The sequence below is a fragment of the Argentina silus genome (genome assembly GCF_951799395.1).
Source record: "Argentina silus genome assembly, chromosome: 2".
NCBI classification, from domain to species: Eukaryota; Metazoa; Chordata; class Actinopteri; order Argentiniformes; family Argentinidae; genus Argentina; species Argentina silus.
Window position 1 is genome coordinate 15,762,856 of NC_139656.1, and position 18,984 is coordinate 15,781,839.

The window sequence follows — 18,984 nt, forward strand, 5'->3', positions numbered from 1 at the left end:
AGTGTATATGTTTGTGTACCTACACTAGTGTCACGTATCTATCTAAAAAGGCTCATGTTTGCCATGCCATGTAGCCTATATCCAAGCAGCAATCGACATCCAGGTGCAGGTGTTGGAAATCTTCCAGCTGCTCTAATTGCATTTTAGTCTAGTGAATGGTAGTGAAGTCTGTAGCAGCACTGTGCAGTCCAGTGTCGTCAGCTGCTCTCTGTGCTGGTGAGCTTTGATCATGGACTGGAACCAGAATGCCAGGGTCTCCATCACTGGCAGAAATAGGCACCATGGCAACCTAGTTACCTAACAGGGCCTGTTACCATGGCAACACAAAGCACGATCATCTCTCAAGGGCAGCACATTTCCCACCCTTCTATTCTACAAGATTTCCATCTCCCTCTCTCTCTCCCTTTAGCTGTAAAGTGGGGACTCTGTCACCTGCTTTGTTTTTATGTATGAATTACTCAATTGTATAGTTGTTGTTGACATGATTAGTACTTTCTCAAAGCTACCAGAAAAAAAATGTATGCTAGAGTTAACCATGTCAAGTTTTTGCAATATTATATTGATCTAAAGTTACACAGAAACCCTATGCGATATCAACATAAAAGTAAAAAAAAAAAAAGAAATAGGGCATCCGTGACTATAGCCCTTACCTTCTACCTAAGGACTCTATGTAACCAAATTAGGGTTGTGAGCATGTTTACAGATACAGTGAAATAACTAGTTATTCTATAGTTTGTATAAAAATCTAGTTATATTATTTTTTTCTTTTGTTTTCTTATTTATACAGTATATAACGTTTTGTTTTCCCTTGTTGGTTATTTTTGGTTTGTTTTCTGTTTATTGCCCTTTTCTATTGCTGTTATTTTATTGACAAGTGAAATCATCTCGTAACATGGCATAACATCATGCCTTTTAGGATAGTGACCATAGAAAAGGTGCAAACATGGTTATATAGGGGACAGTTGGAGTATTACGCACTTAGTGGTGAGAAAGTGATGATGATGCAAGAGGGGTAACTCGGGATGGGAGGTTTTAGGGCTCTTTTCGGGAAAAGAAAAACTTTTGTAGGTGAGGCACAACAGAGGACAGTTAAGTACCTAGTACCTCTCAGGGACAGTAATATCTAGCAATATGATTATCATGGTACTTTCTGGACATTTAGCAGGATTAATGGTAATTATTATAGAAACCTGTGTATTATTATGGTAATTAGTGAAATAAGTATAGCTAGTGGTTTAGCATATCATAAGAAAAGAAGAGCAATTTTTACATGGATCAGGAGAAAGAGTATCAGATTTATTATTCACAAGAAACCCATTCCACAGTGTTAGATGAAGTTGCATGGAAAAGGGACTCAGGGGAGAAATTTACTTTTACCATGGGCAAGAAAACTCAAAAGGGTGACAATATTATTTAAAAACAACTTTGATTCCATTGTTCAAACTATCAAAATAGATCTGCTAGGTAGGTGGATCCTCTTGAAGATGCTGCTGGACAATAAATAGATTTTGGCTTGTTAATCTATATGGTCCAAATGATGATCCACACTTCTTTGAGAATATTTATAACAATCTATTGAAAAGCATTGAACCTCTCCCTAAAAGCTTAAATCATTCAAAAACTATACTTACACCCAAACTGGTTCTTTAGCAGATTACTAAGAGAAGCTCACCCACTATTTAAAAATGGCCTGTTCTCCATCATACAGATCACAATATATTATTCTCTGTATGTTGATACAAATTAAATACTATATAAAGTATCACCCTTCTTAAAACAAGCCATACAAAGCTAGTTACAATTTAAATGGCATCCTCTAGAACAGTCAGATCAAATATTACAGCAAATAATCTCGTTAAATTAAAATATACTTATTGGAAAAGGACCTAAGTTTATTATTTTTTAAAAACAGAATCATTTTCATCAATGATATTATGAAGGATGGAAACATTATGTCACAACTTTTAAAAGAATATGGGACTGTATGCTCAATCCAAAATTACAACCAACTGGTTGCAGCCATGCCACAACAGTGAAAGAGGAAAATTGGACAGTTTAGTTTATCTGCCTCACATTAGAAATCACAAGTGGCTGATAAAGATGAATATAAATAGAGCAGTATACCAGTTTCATTTAAGGTCGAAAGCACTGACCGCTGCTCCATACAGGATGCAAGAATACTAGGAACGGATATTTGACGTTCCTATCCCATGGCATTTGGTTTATGAATCAATATATAAAACAACAACTGACTCATCACTATGCTTTTTTCAATTTAAAATAATGTATGAAATGATTGCCAGCGAAAGAATGCTCACCATATGGGGCATTGAACAATCGCCACTATGCAGATTTTGTAGGGAAGAAATTGAAGCAATAGAACATCTGTTTTTGTATTGCCCCATTGTGTCTGACTTTTGGTCTGGGGTTCATGAATGGCTGGCAAACAATATTCATCTAGAAATAACCTTACAAAAGGCACTATTAGGTGACTTAGTATCAGACAGACAATCAACATAATCATACTCTCAGCAAAAATATTAATTTTTGGCTTGGAATCTGTACAAGCTCTGAGAATTGAGAGTTTCAGGAACTATGGGTGACATCACAGCAGAATTGAAAGGTATATGGCGCAAGTTTTAAAAGATCCTTGATCGTCCCTATGCCTGAGATCACCTCCCCAGCCTGCTTGAATGACTACAGACCCTAACTCTAACCCTGGCTCTAACCTCAGTGGTCATGAAGTGCTTTGAGAGGCTGATTAAGCAATACATCTGCTCCTCCCTCCCTCCGACCTTGGACCCACTGCAGTTCGCATACAGACCAAATAGATCCACGGACGATGCAGTCTCCCAGGTCCTCCACACCACTCTCTCTCACCTTGACAGTCAGAAGGGGGGCTATGCGAGAATGCTGTTTATAGATTACAACTCAGCGTTCAATACCATAGTCCCCACCAGACTGGCTGAAAAGATGATTGGATTAGGACTGAACATTCCCCTGTGTGCCTGGATCCTGGACTTCCTGACGGCCAGGCCACAGGTGGTCAGGGTGGGTAGACACACCTCCAGCATACTTATCCTGAGCACAGGGTCCCCCCAGGGCTGCGTCCTTCGCCCCCTCCTCTACTCCCTGTACACCCACGACTGTGTGGCTAAATCCAGCGACAACTCCATCATCAAGTTTGTGGACGACACAGTTGTGGTGGGGCTGATCTCCAATAACAATGAGGAAGCCTACCTGGACGAGGTGGTGGACCTGTCACTCTGGTGTCAGGAGAATAGCCTCATCCTGAATGTCTCCAAGACAAAGGAGCTGATTCTGGACTTCAGGAGAGCACAACATCCAAGGACAGACGCCGCTGGACATCGGTGGGACTGCTGTGGACAGGGTGAGCAGTTTTAAATACCTGGGAGTCCACATCACAGAAGACCTGACCTGGACTACCCACATCAGTACACTGGTGGGAAAGGCAAGGCAACGCCTGTTCCATCTCAGGCAGCTGAGGAAATTTAAAGTCTCCCGGAGGATCCTTCAGACCTTCTACTCTGGAGCTGTGGAGAGCATCCTGGCTGGCAACATCACTGTCTGGTACGGTAACAGCACGGCCCAGGACAGGCGAGCTCTGCAAAGGGTGGTACGCCTGGCAGAAAAGACCATGGGAGCTCCAACCCCCCCTCCCCATGTCCTGTACACCAGGAGGTGTAGGACCAGAGCCTACAGGATAATGAAGGACCCTCACCACCCGAAAAACGGACTGTTCCAGCTGCTGCGGTCAGGCAAACGCCTTCGCTGTCGTGCAGCAAGAACAGAGAGACTAAGACTGAGTTTCTTCCCCCATGCCATCAGGATCATCAACGATGACCCCACCAGTGCCCCCCTCAAGTCACTCACACACCCACCGACATCATAACACATATGCACACACATAATTATCCATTGCAGACCCATCCTCCACTGTAATTATCTGTACTGTCAATCTGTCATTGCCATTGTATATTGCCATTCCATTACGTACATTGCTTCACCGCTGTTTATACTGCTACACTGTTTATACTGTTTATACTGTTCATACTGTTTATATTTTTTTATTACTTCTTTTTTATTTTATTTTATTCTATTTTAAAACTTATTGTTGCACTACTCTGTGGCACTGTCACTTTTGCATTTCACTGTATACTTGTATGCACGTGACAAATAAAGAATCTTGAATCTTAAATCTTGGAAACCAAGAGAGGGTGGTATATCAAGAAAGGTGGGATGGGCTGGGTGCAGCTGAAGGGTGGAATTAAAAAGGAAATCTAAAGAACTACACCAATTAGAATGAATTATATCTTAGCATGTACAACAGGTAAAATACCAAATATACTATAATGGACATGAATTACCATATAAAAAAATAATATAATAATATATATGGTCCCAGCAGGAATCAAACCCACACCCTAAGTGTTGTTAGTGTCATGCTCTACCAACTGAGCCACAGAGGAACACATGCATTAGTATACCAACTTCACCGCAGCCATGCCAACACAAATCTGACAGGCTTTGGTCTATCTTTTTCAGCCTGTGTGGTCCAGTGCAGGACCTTTGAATAATTGTATACCTTACACATTGTGATATTGAATTTGTGTTTTTCCAGATTGTATTCCATTGTGCTGCGGTGGGAGATACACCCAAGTCCTATTCCCAGTGTAATTGAGCAGGGATGTTGCTGTTTGGGAAGGAGAGGTGTAACCGGGTTGAGATGGTAAAACTCACTTCTCAAGCTAAAATACCACCACCCGTGCTGTCAAATTGCTAGGTTTATGTAGCTGGCTTACATCAGGTATTTGAAGAGCTGGTCACGTGTGTTGGCAAGTCGGAGGTCGCAAGTTTGAGGTCGGAGCAACTTGAATTGCGGGGCTACTGTTTGCAACAACTTGAGGTCTGTTTCACAGGCCAACCAGCTTATATAAGGCAAGACCATTCCTCTCCCAACAGCAGCATCCCTCAGTTTGTTGTCTAACACGTCTTTAGATCCTACATCAATGTCCTTTGAAGATATGCACTTGCACAGATATGCACACAATATTGACTTCAGCTGTAGATAAGGTAAAATAGATGTATCTTTCAGGCCAATGTCTGCTACCAGTTCCTTGAATGGTATGATCTCTCTGCCCCTTACAATCTGCCCTAGCTGCTTGATGTTTTGGTGTTGCCAGGTACCATTGGCCAGTGTGTTACCACCTGTGGTAAACAAGGGATTGTTCCATATTGGACATGAAGGGAGGGATGCTCCATTAATAGCTAAAGGGTTGGTTAATACTTGAGGTTCATTGGATCTCCGAATTGGGTAAATCTGCTTTTAGTTTTGGTGCACCGCACTGCTGGAACAATCTACAGAGTACATTACAGTTGGTTGTTCGGTTGTTGTGCCACTCGGGCAAATTAACATTTTGATCAATGACCTTTGTTGGAAAATGTGATGTTTTTTTCTGTTTTATAATGTTGTAATTGTGTATGATGTATGCTTGTAAATTGTGTGTATGCAGGGCTCCCTTATAAAAGAGACTTTGGTCTCAATGGGACTCAATGCCAAAATAATAATGGTTAAATAAAAATGTTGGAATATTTTAAGTTATACGTCTTAAGTTCATTATCAGGGTTCTAAAATGCGAATGTGTTCAGTTGTTTATGAAAAAGTGGCTTGTATATAAATTGACAAAACATTAACAGGTTAAACAGAAGCCCTATGAAGTTACATAGAGTCCCTATTGTAATTACATTCAACCCCTTTTGGTTACAATACCTGGAATCAGGTTACATGGAAGCCCTGAAATCGGTTACAGAAAGTCCTTTACAGATATCTCTGTCTCTGTCTCTGTCTCTTTGTGTGTGTGTGTGTGTGTGTGTGTGTGTGTGTGTGTGTGTGTGTGTCCCTCTCTCTCTCTCTCTCTGTGTTTCTTGAATAGCATGAATATGCTTTATCATAATTTTTCATTTATGTACAGCTGGTTGAATGGTGCATCAGGATTGCCATTGCTTTCTTATCTGGATCTTCTTTTGGTTTATGAACCTGAACCCTTACCATAGGTCTCTCTGTTTATCCCATTCTGCCTTCTCATACCATGACGGATGCACAAACACACAGTAGCCTTATTCTTAACCCCCCACAACTTACTCACAAGTACTTTTCTAGCAGCACTTTCTGTATATATCTCTCGATATTGCAACTTCAACAAGTATTCACTGCATTTTAAAGATACAACTCTATGACGGCTGTCGAGTGAGTGTCGTGGGCTGACAGGGAGGAAGGTGGGGAGAGAGGGAGCTGAGACTGCTGTGTTGTCTCATCGAGGAGAGACTCTATCATCCCTTTGGCCTATTTACTATAAATAACGGCTCTCAGATCTCTGCTCCCCGTCCTTTACTACTGATATATCACCACACTGCTCCCCCGGAGATAAGAGAGGGTTGTGGGAACTAAGGTGTCCATTGGAGGGTGGTAGAGAGGAAAAATGGGGAACGAGAAAAGACAAGGTACAATGTGAAATATTCGGGGATGAAAAGGGGAATGTCAGCTATTGTGATACATACTAATGCCTCTGAAGTATAAAGTACTGATGGGAGAATGACAAAGGAACTAGGTTGAGTTTGTTCTTCCTTGAAACCCTGATGAAGGCAGCATGCTGCCGAAACATTGATTAAATGAATTATTAGCATCGGAGCAAGAGTGTGTGGCTCTCTTTCTTTCTTTTGAGTTTGTTTTTAGCCAGACTTTAATTCAATGGAAATACACATGAAGTAGTTACTGAAATTCCATTTAGACAGCAATTGCCATGTTTTCCCAACAAAACTTCGCACAAAGCACTTATGGTACAGCAATAAGGGCAAACATAGTTTTAGTTATCTTTCAGAGCCCCATACTCTCAGAAGTCACTTCATCTTTCTCTACTGTCACACCATACTGGAGGATGGAACTTTGGCCTCTGAAATTTTAATGCCAGCCATTAAGCCTTCATAACCACTTAGGATGGCACGGGATGGCTGGCAGGTGAGGGCGATGGAGATAGAGGAGGTTAGAGCAAGCGAGGCTCACTGGGAGGTGGAAGTTGATGGAAATATGACCTCATCCCGGAACTGAACAACAAACATGGACCATAGAGTAAAAATAGCCGATGCATGTATTGTCCCCCTTGTCCCTATCTGTGACTGTTTGGTAAGTCAATATTTGATGATTGCTGTTTTTCTAGAGTTTCACACAACACTGAAATTTCACACAACAATGAATAATTGAGATATAAGACAGATATTGTGCAGTGCAGTTCCCCATAGAATTGAAACTTCTAGATCTACAGGGTTCCGACTGTTCTAAGACTGAATGAAATTATATTTGTCCATTCCTCACATAACCAAAAAAATGGTTAATGGACATAATTAAAAGGGGGAATTGTATGTGATTCCTTAGAGCTTTTATGCTCTCTCTAATTTCCATGTAACATACTATATATATGAGCACACATGCAGCTCCTAAGTGCACCTGTCATATCAATCAAAGTTATTGACTTGCAAGCAGCGAGCTGCCTCTATTTATCTCATCTGTCTCCCTCTGAGACCTCGTAAAGTCAGACACATACCATAAATACAAAGTGTGGAGGAGTATGTGTCTCCACTCTTCAAACGAAAGAACACACACACATAGACACACACAGACACCAGACACACACACACACACACACACACACACACACACACACACACACACACACACACACACACACACACACACACACACACACACACACTGGCACACATTAATCAAACATTCTCCTTAAACAATCAATGAAAATATTTAGTTTTACTTTATTTGTAGTAACTAAAGTTGCTCTGGATCCACTGCTCCTGAGATCCTAGTCAGCCTCTTTACCCCTGTCCCCACTCTCCTTCATCCCCTGTATTGCACTAAACATGTCATCAGTGTTTGTAACTAGATACTTCCTCCTCATTCTGTCTTGTAGTATACTGTATCTCAGGACCATAGGGGATTGCCAACACCACATCAGTGAGATATAGATGACAACCCAGAGGTTCAGATCAAATACTCCAGTCTTTCCCCTGATGCTGTATCTACAGTAACAACCTAACCTCTTCCTCTCCATCCTGCATGCTTACTCTGACTGATAGTACAATGTGTGGTCTGTGGCTTGTGAAAATGGAGCAAATAACATCTTAGTTAAAACCACAGACACAGCTTTATCCATACAGCTGTAAAATAAGTTTTCAAAATGGAACATTCATGCATTTAAGGTGGTTCAACGAAGTATACTTGTAATGTGAAGTTTGATGTATCTTGAGATTAAACCATATTTATCATATTTAGTGTGATGCAAATTGTAGGCTAACCATGACAAGCTTACCCTTTGCACACATGCTACTATACCAAGCTTGACCCCTCCATCAGATACACTCACCGAACACTTTATTAGGAACACTATACTAATACTTGGTAGGGCCTCCCTTTGCTCTCAAAACAGCCTCAATTCTTTGTGGCATTGATTCCACAAGATGTTGGAAACATTCCTTTTAGATTCTGGTCCATGATGACATGATTGCATCACACAATTCCTGCAGATTTTTCAAGTGCACTTTCAAGCTGTGAATCTCCCGTTTTACCACATCCCAAAGGTGTTCTATTGGATTCAAATGCGGTGACTGGGAAGTCCATTGAAGAACACTGAACTCACTGTCATGTTCATGAAACCAGTTTGAGATTACTTTTGCTTTGAGACATGGTGCATTATCATGCTGGAAGTAGCCATTAGAATTTGGGTAAATTGTGGCCATGAAGGGATGCACATGGTCAGCAACAATACTCAAATAGGCTGTGGCATTCAAGTGATGATTGATTGGTATTAACAGCCCCAAAGTATGCCAAGAAAACATTCACCACACCATTACACCACCTCCACCATGAGAAGGTGTACAGGTGTTCCTAATAAAGTGTTCGGTGAGTGATTACTGTAGGTGTACTACTTATTTTCAAATATGTATACAATCCTTCCCCCTTCTGGCCATGTCTGTATATTGCAGTCTGTCTTACTTTAAACATGTAAAAAAAAAAAATAATAATAATAATAATTAGTTGAAGTCAAGATTAACGACTCACAACAATGAAGGGTGATGGTACTGTATAGTAGGTCATACCATATACTGAAAATAGTATATAAATAGTAAATATATCACTTGAAAACAATGTAAGCCTTAAACTTTTTGCCTTCAGAACTGCCTTAATTCTTTGTGGCATAGATTCAACAAGGTGCTGGAAACATTCCTCAGAGATTTTGGTCCATATTGACATGACAGCATCACGCAGTTGCTGTAGATTTGTCGGCTGCACATCCATGATGCGAATCTCCCTTCCTCCACATCCAAAAGGTGCTCTATTGGATTGAGATCTGGTGACTGTGGAGGCCATTGGAGTACAGTGACCTCATTGTCATGTTCAAGAAACCAGTTTGAGATGATGTAAGCTTTATGACATGGCACATTATCCTGCTGGAAGTAGCCATCAGAAGATGGGTACACTGTGGTCATAAAGGGATGGACATGGTCAGCAACAATACTCAGGTAGGCTGTGGCGTTTAAACGATGCTCAATTGGTACTAAGGGGCCCAAAGTGTGCCACCTAAACATAAATAGGTTTCACAGTGTTTGCGGAACAAGTTTGAGCATTCCAATCATCTGAACCTCTGTCTACCTGCTTGCTTTGAAATAAATGTTGACACTGTGTAGCTCCCTCTACAGGCCGAACGCTGCATGTCCCCCCACACACTGGTTTACAAAACTAGATTAATGATTACTGTGTGAGGACTGCTAGATGTTGCCCATCTTCTGAAATAGAGAATTGTAACGTCTTGTCCTGTTCCTTAGTTTAAGTTTGTCTTTGTTTCATGTTATTCATTTATTGTTTCCTGTTTATTTTTGTGTTACTCACCTTGTCTCGCATTTCAGACACTTCGCTAACTGCCCTTGTGTGTTTCCTGCCTGTGTGATTGTCTACCCCGCCCTGATTGGTTAGGGTGAGGGTTAGGGTCCCTCATCATCCTTCCCTGTGTATTTAGTCTGTGTGTTCCCCTGTCTCTGTGCCAGTTCGTCTTTCTACCTTCGTGTTTTACATCCCAGCAATTTTCCTAGTGTTAAGTATTCCTGGTTTTTGATCTACGATTGGTTTTCTGGCTTTGCCTTTTTGCCTACCTCTTACTGGATTATCTGCATACTCTTTGACTGCCAACCTGTGTACTGTACCCTGATTTTTGGGAAATTAAAGACTATTCTTTTGAATTTAAGTTTTTGTCTCTGAGTCGTGCAGTTGAGTTCTCTGCCTGCGTACTACAGTCATTACAAGAATATAATATTATCTGAAATATTTTGAATCTGTATAGCTAGTAGATACATTGTTCTGTGCGCGGATGTAATAAATGACATTGCCTACACCAGGGCACCTCAGATTTCTTCGTCCTCCGATTACTACCTCCACCAGCCTCCCCTGGTCTACACTACACACATAATCAATATACATATATACTTGAATGCATATGAATATAACAAGCGAGTTAATATAACAAGTCAACATGAAGTCAATTTAATGAGGAGTAAAACATAACATAACAAGTACGTAATTTCACTACCTTATAGGCCCAGATTGTCATTATAATAGTGCAATGACAGAGACACACATACTGTACCAATACAAAGATAATTTTACCAGGGATCTACTTACACACATTAAAGATTTCCATTCAGTGTACACCCATTTCATCATTCACACAAAGTTGCTTGCCCAGAGAGCCCCACCCCCACCCCCACCTCAATAAGGTCCCATCATCAAAATATCCTACGCACACAAAACTACTGTATGTAAAATACCATGAGAGGTGACTAGTACCAAAATCAGACACATTGCACATATTCATGCTTTGAAAATTAAAAATTAAATAATACAAGCACAATGTAGAATGTTCCATTCACTACACATACCAGCTGAACATCCAAGCTAGCATATTCACACATTCATTGATACGGTTTAAAGCTTGTTTGGAGTAAAGCCTCTTCTGGCTGATACAAACTCTCTATGCTTACTGTTGCATTAATTTTCAAAACACAAATTCCAATAGAAAAAGAACGCAATATATCAAAAACCAAGAGAATCATCATTACGAATAAGGAAAGGTTAGTTTTTAATAATCTAGACATCATTAGTCAATATTCATATTTAAATGACAAACCCAAGAATATATTCATTTTCTAAATAAGCTACTGTACTGGTAAATAGCTTAATAGGAATTAATTAATTAACAGTTACTTTAAAAGGATGGTACTACAGTCAGTAGTGAGATGATTGGTGAGGGTAGGATGGTACTACAGTCAGCAGTGAGATGCGTGTTGAGAATAAGATGGTACTACACAGAGCAGGACAGGGCTGTATGTGGGGAATACAGATCAGACAGACATATTTTTGTTGAGCCGGTTGAGGGCGTCGCCCACGATGTCCAGTTCATGCCGCAGATCCTCCACCGCACTCTGGATGCTGGGAGTGTCTTTCAGCACATCCACACTCTGGGTGTAAGGGTTGTACCGTACTGAGAACGGACGCTTGATTGTCTTGGCAAACTCCCTGTATGCACAACAAGAACAGATGATGGAAGTAGGGCATGGCAGTTAAAAGCCAGAATTTCACATCATTTTCACTTTTAGTTGAAATTGTTTTGAACTGAAATGTCAAAAGAATTTGATATAAAAAAGAAAAAAGAAAAAAAGAACAAACAAAAAACAAAGTCATGGTTTAAAGTAACTAATGACTTCCAGTGAACAGCTAGGAAGCTAGGATGCAGGATCACCTCATCTTGACTTTGGCCTCTTCAAAGCTCTGGGACACAAAATAGACGTCTTGGAATGTTGTGATGATGCACTCCTGATTGCATGTGACTTTGGGGTCAAAGGGCATGATCTTTGCACTTCCAGAGAGTGCATGCTGTGGGAGAGAGAACGAAATATCTATAATATTTTTTCCTGGTATTTGCATACTACTTCATAAAAGTAGATCTAGATCCATCAGTGTGTAGAAAATAGATCCATCAATGTGTATTTATCCTCAATAACAGTGGTTGAATAGCATTTAAAATGCTGAAATGTATTTACCTTGAGCTCACTTATGGAGGAGAGAAGACCTGCACCGTACGCTCTTAGCTTCCCTTCCTGTTTGCACAGCCCAAACTCTACTGTGAAAAAATAACACTGCAAAACAAAGAAATCCACATTGTTTGTACAATATCAGTGCTAGAATATCAATACAGTGTGTGAGTACTAGTCACATCAAATGCACTTACTGTGGCCAGCTTCTGGACAGAATCATCTGAGGCCCCAAGAGAAGCCAGGCCTATCTCTTGAGAGAACTGGGCAAAACTAGGCTCAGCCAGCAGAGGGACATGACCCAGCAGCTCATGACATGTGTCTCTGAAATATACACAACATAGCACATGCATGTTTAATTTGCAGTGGATCATGTATAAAGGACTTTCATGAATGTCCAACTATTTAATTCAATGTAAGATGTATTTGTATTCAACAATGAAAACCAATTGAAATTTGCTGACAATACAGGCAACATCTGTTTATAAAGGGACCATGTCAGAGAGAACTCACGGCTCTGGTGTGTAGAGGGGGTCAGAGCTGTGGCGAACATATTGAGTACAGTGGAAAACCCGGAATGCCAGACCAGCCAGAAAGTCTCGTGGGGAGAGGTAACCAGCTACTGGTCGAATGGTGAAGCCTGAACACTCTGACAACACACACACATACACATGTTTTTCACACATGCAATAAGGTTTAATGCTAAATGCTAAACATTTTCCTTACCTTTTTATCCCACACCACACTGTCATTACATTTTTATTTCAATAGCCATCACTATACTGATGAGCACTATACTGAGGGAGAATCTGGGTGATTATGTGTGCAATGGCTCACCCCTGAGGAATCGCGACACGTCCTCCAGCTGGGGGATGTTGTCCTCCCTGCAGTCACAGTGCTTGGAGAGCAGTGGCAGGTTCCTCAGATACTCTCGGCAAGCATGGCTCGGATACAGCTTGTTGAGCTCCCGAAACACCACACCCCATGTCTGAACCTCCTCCTCTGTGAACTCAATGCGTGGGATAGGGTCCCCACTAGAGAGAGAGAGAGAGAGAGAGAGAGAGAGAGAGAGAGAGAGAGAGAGAGAGAGAGAGAGAGAGAGAGCTGTTTCAGTAAATTATAGATACAGTACAGTATGTGCATTACGAATACTCTGAACACACATGTGCCTCATAGCATTAAAACAGGCAACACAACATTTTACCTTTACCAGTCAACTCTTACATAATATGACAATTTAACCTACTGTTTATAGCTCATGGCAAGATCAGCAAAGTGTTTCCTTCTTTTGCGATAGACGTTGTCCTTGAAGCCCTGCAGCCAGACACAAAATTAAGATGGTAGTCATTGAGGAAGCCACTTATCGCACGCAATAAAAGTATTAGTCTAATCCTCCATCTGGCACTCTGATTAAGGCATGCATTGCTCAAGCCTTCTAATTTGTTGGTAGTTTTATCATCCTCTCAGAGGTGTGCCTACACTGCTGCAATAACCACTATCAGTTAACGTATTGCATGTGAGTGGGGGTGCCAGAGATCAGAACATCATGAGTAGATACATACTGGGTGATCAGCATCCAGGTCGGAGCCATACATCAGGACACGGTTAGCACACATGTCTAGATCCGAGATTTTCTTGGGGAACCAGGGGGTATCAGCCATATCTAACAATATATGATTTAAAGCATAGAATGATGACATTGTTATGTAATGTTTGGTTGCCACTGTACATCTTTAGGGAATTTGAAATTATCTAGGCCTAAAGAGGTAATAGCTGCTTACCGTCTTCAGGCAGGCTGGAATTGTCTGGTGGGTCCATCTCCACTATGTTCGCATGCGTTCGTAGCAGCTGAGTGAGCTCCTTGAGCTGTTCATGTCCACTGTCACAGTCAACAAAGATCTCGAAATCTGAGTTGCGCCGCCTTGATTTTCGGGACTCAATATGGACAAGGTTGACGTGGTTTTCCTGGTGATGGTAATGATTATAAACGTCATGTTAGTAATACATTTGTTTATGATGATCAGTTAAATCATTATCAGGTTGATAACGATACTGAAGAGTGAAACCTACTTGAAAAAGTTTTAGTGCTTTAACAAGCCCGCCAACTTCATTCTTGAGGGAGAAGACGATGGCCGAACGACCCTTCGCGGACGACTGATTCTTGTTGTCCTTATTCTCCTCTATCTTGCTGAAGGTGCATTTGTTCATCTGTTGGGGAGAGGGAGCAAACGCAGCTAAGTAAAACAAAATTTGAATAGCCTACTTTCAGAGAAGCTGTTGCAAGTAAATATAGGCAGTCTGATGATACAGCGCGGATCAAGTAGCCTAGAATTAGGATAGGCCTAATAAGAGGCCTAAGAGTTTTTTTTTTTTTAAATGGTCTGACAATTCTCTGTGTTCAAATACAGAAGGCTAGCGTATAGGCTATTCAACCAGGGGGTTTGTCGCTAGCCCCACAAAGAAAGGACGACAGAGTCAGGCTTTTAAACCTATATGCACAAAGACATAAATGCATCAAAAAACATTTAGCGAGCAACCTCATCGCAACTTAACACAATGTATCCATTGGGTCTCCATTAATGTTGCCTTTGTGCCAACTACTACGTCTATTGATTCAAGGAAGGCCTATGCCTGTTGATCTCATTCTTCATTTTCGGTGGAATCCACTTGAGATCCGCGCGAGTAACTCCGACATTCCAGTAAATTCTGCTTTGATGGGAATTTGCGCGATGATTCGAGTTATGCGCTCGGATCACAAATTAGGATTCCACGAGGCTTCAGCACTGGACAGCGACACTGTTCAGTGCACGTAGGCCTACAGACAAATTGACTGTAACGCTATTCAACATAATAGTCGAAAACAGTCTTAAATCATTTATGCTATACATCCCCTAGGATTGCATGCACAATGGTCAAACAGAACAATTGAGCTTTATTGGTATTTGAACATGCCGCCACCGGCCAGGCTGCTATGCCCGTCTCATTGTAAAGCGATCGCAGTAATACCATTTGGAGAGATGACAAACCTAATGATAACCCCCTTTTAAATAATTATTTTATATGGGTACTTTCAGTGCAACAATTAACCCATTAACATAGCCTATAGTCTGAAGAGGTAGGCCTATTATAAAGGTAGCCTATACCTAGGCCTCTTGTTATTATCTACGATTAGCCTTTAAACTATTTCAAAACTTTGTTTCATTTATTTTAATTTCCTTTACTTGTGTTTAGTCTATCAAAGACAGGCTCCCATCCTAATGACTGCGGCAATAGTCTACAAATATCCTCAAACCGATAATTAGACAAAATCAGCATTGGTTGAATTATTGAAATACATTTTAGCCTGATAAGAAATACAAATTGCATTTAGCTGGTAAAACGTTTTACACATTTAATGACTGCTGTCTTGAGCTGGGATCACTTACTTGAAAAAGTAATCTACTACATATTACTTTTACATTTAACATATGTAATCTTACATTTAACAAAAGTAATGTTGTTACATTACAATGTTACTTTGCATAGAAAGTCATATTTTACATATTACTTGTTAAATTCCCCTTTTTTACGCTGTCCATTCAGCACGGAGCACCACTATAAGACTACCTATATAGTACTTTTCACCATTGTTTGATCAGTCAGTTTGTTCCCGATCCTTCTCTCCACCCTCTCAGAACCGGGCATCTTTGGCTCTGCACTCTCCTGGTTTGCATCCTACCTGGCCGATCACTCTTACCAGGTGACGTGGAGAGGATCGCTGTCCTCTTCACAAGCCCTCACCACTGGGGTCCCCCTAGGCTCCATCCTAGGGCCCTTACTGTTCTCCCTCTATACCAAATCTCTTGGCTCTGTAATTTCCTCATATGGTTTCTCCTACCACTGCTACACAGATGACACTCAACTCTTTCACTGTTTCCCCCCCTCTGACTCACAGGTGGCGACAGATGGCAACAGTGTAAAACGGCGACAGGTGGCGACACGTGTCTCTACATGTCTTGCAGATATTTCTGCTTGGATGTCAGCCCACCACCTCAAGCTCAACCTTAACAAGACTGAGCTGCTCTTCCTCCCTGGGAAAGCCTGCCCTCTCCAAGACTTCTCCATCACAGTAGAGAACTACTGTGACCTCCTCCCAGACAGCCAAGAACCTCAGACCTCTGCAGCTCATCTAGAATGCTGCCGCCCGTCTGGTGTTCAATCTCCCCAAGTTCTCTCATGTCACCCCCCTCCTTCGCACCTTTCACTGGCTCCCGGTAGCAGCTCACATCAGATTCAAGACGCTGGTGCTCATCTACCGGGCGGCAAAGGGAACAGCCCCTCCCTACTTGCAATCAATGGTCAGCCCCCAAACCCCTGCCCGATCACTTCACTCTTCCACCTCAGCTGGCCGCCTGGCACCACTGCCTCTACATGGATGCAGCAGTCGCGCTACTCGGTCACGGTTTTTCACTGTCCTGGCACCCTGCTGGTGGAACAAGCTCCCCACTGCTGTCAGGACTGCAGAGTCACTACCTATCTTCCGCCGTAGATTGAAGACCCATCTCTTCAGGCTACATCTTAACTGTCCCTCCTAAAGACCTCTTCATCCCCACTACCCCGCTGTACAGTTCTCTACTGTAAATAAATTAATAATAAAAAAACCCAGTAATTCTTCCTTCTTCTAGCATTGTGACTGCCAATGGCCCCTGGTCCTAGCATAGATTTCTTTTTCTTAATGATGATTGATGGATAGATGATTCACTTACTTAGACAAATGTATTTGTTGTAAGTTGCTTTGGATAAAGGTGTCTGCTAAATGCCAAAAATGTAAATGTAAAAATGTTTGACTTACACATGTCCTTGATGATAAGAATGCATTATTACAACACAGCTGACATTTTTCTTAGATTTTTGGCTTTACAACAACAGGAAATAAGTTACAGCATGAATTTGGTTAGCAGGGGCTTTTTAAAAATATCTAATAATATAATATAATATATGATGATTCTGAAAGTAACTAAGGCATTACTTGAAAAGGTCACTGGAACAATATTACAATATTTGAATATTACTCTTTTACTCATACAAATAATATATTGTACTGTAATGCATTACTTTTGTAACTCGTTACCCCCAACATTGGTCTGGAGTCATGTACAGTATCTGATTAAAAATAAACCTATGGTTATTGTGGTTTTATCTCACTTAGGCCTATACAATATCTCTTGCAGCCTTGACCTTCTCATGGTCTGACGCATCTCGGTTGTCCTCAGATTTAGGTGGCTTATCTACGGCACTAGAGTGGTAAGAGTAATAATGGAAAGGGGGATTCTGATGGGAACTGTAAAATAAAACTGTTAGACTCTTAGAAAAAAAGCTTCTGCCTAGAACCAAAAATGGTTCTTCAGCTGTCCCTGTCGAAGAACTCTTTAAATAATAAATGTTGGTGCCATGTAGGCTAGGACCCTTTTTGGTGTCATGTAGACCGGTTCTGCTTTGCATCAAAAAGGGTTCTACATGGCACCAAAAAGGGTTCTTCAAAGGGTTCTCTTACATGGACGTTTTTCTAAGAGTGTACTGGTAACGCTTCAAGCTCAATGTCGAATCAAACCCTGATTTAATTGTAAATTAAATAAGAATAGCAATAAGAAATGTCAGAATATTAATTAATATTTGTTTATCTTATTTCTCTCAATTCGTTTTTTTTCCAATAGTTATCTGAAAACATTTCAATATAAGCCACACTCACCTCATTATTCAGTTGCTTTTCCTCATAACAAGTGTTCATAGAGTCAAAAGACCTTCCTCTGCGCGGCCCGTCAATCTTGTTGGGATACATGTCAAAGTCCTATATTTATGTATTTATGTGAGGATAGGTAATTCAGAACACTACTGCTGTAATTGGTATAATAGCCTAGAGAACCAGAGTAATCTCCCAGGCAAAGTACAAGGCGCCTCCGTATTTATCAAGACTCACCGGATGGGAGGGGGAGGATAGAGTGGTGAAGGTGGATGAAGGAGGAGGAGTGCGCACAGGCGTCAGTCGTGTGGGGAGGATTGATACGGCGTGACCCATTCTACCAAATATAAAGAACATAGGGGAAATTAGAAGTATCGCCACAACAGTAAATGTAACATGGTAGCCTAATGTATTTGAGATTCCAGACACATAAGTTTATTTTTGGAGTAGGATCAGACATTTTAATCGGGCCTAAATCCTCTATTGACAAGTGAAATACAACATCAGGACATATCTAAGAAAGAAGGGGGTTTATATCTTTAAGGATGTGTAATAAGACATATTTCAACAGCAGTATGCCTAACTCATTACGACTAATCCTCATGTCCGTTTCAGCACCTTTGCGTATGAACAGCTCCCCGAGTCCGCCGCTGCCAAAATAACAAGAGGCCAATCTATCCATCTCTCCCGTAGAGGACCTTGACATTATTTGATATACAATTAGTCACAGTGCACTTCCTCTGTCTACCTTTTGGAGTGTCGGGTAATGTTTAGAAAGACACCTGTTGAGAGAGGGCCACAGAAAAGACCAAAAATGAATGTCACCGACAAGAGAAGATTAAATTGTGGTGACAGACACTAAATACTCCTGCCCCAGCTTGCCATCGTATAGCGGCTATACTTCCTGAAAGAATCAGAGACCCCGCCGCACATGACAGCCCACTATGACGAACCAGAAGAGAGCGGGGGCGTTATGTTCCTCTGGGGGTTTGATACAACATCATAAATGTGTTAATGAACACTGGTCCTATCAGTAATGATGTGGATGTTATGAACAATTCCAGTGTTTACAAGCTCACACCATCAGTAATTGT

The 18,984-nt window shown here is 41.1% G+C and overlaps 1 protein-coding gene across 1 annotated transcript; it reads right to left on the reverse strand.

Annotated features, from left to right (window-relative positions):
• Positions 1-11,481: 11,481 nt before the first annotated feature.
• LOC310801368 (tryptophan 5-hydroxylase 1-like) lies at positions 11,482-17,989 on the reverse strand (the record flags this gene model as incomplete). Its single annotated transcript, XM_083665362.1, has 11 exons — positions 11,482-11,656; positions 11,880-12,013; positions 12,181-12,276; positions 12,369-12,495; positions 12,685-12,820; positions 13,009-13,205; positions 13,418-13,485; positions 13,734-13,834; positions 13,953-14,136; positions 14,242-14,379; positions 17,900-17,989. 11 exons carry the CDS (start codon positions 17,987-17,989, stop codon positions 11,482-11,484), a joined length of 1,446 nt encoding a protein of 481 aa, XP_083521488.1.
• Positions 17,990-18,984: the final 995 nt, after the last annotated feature.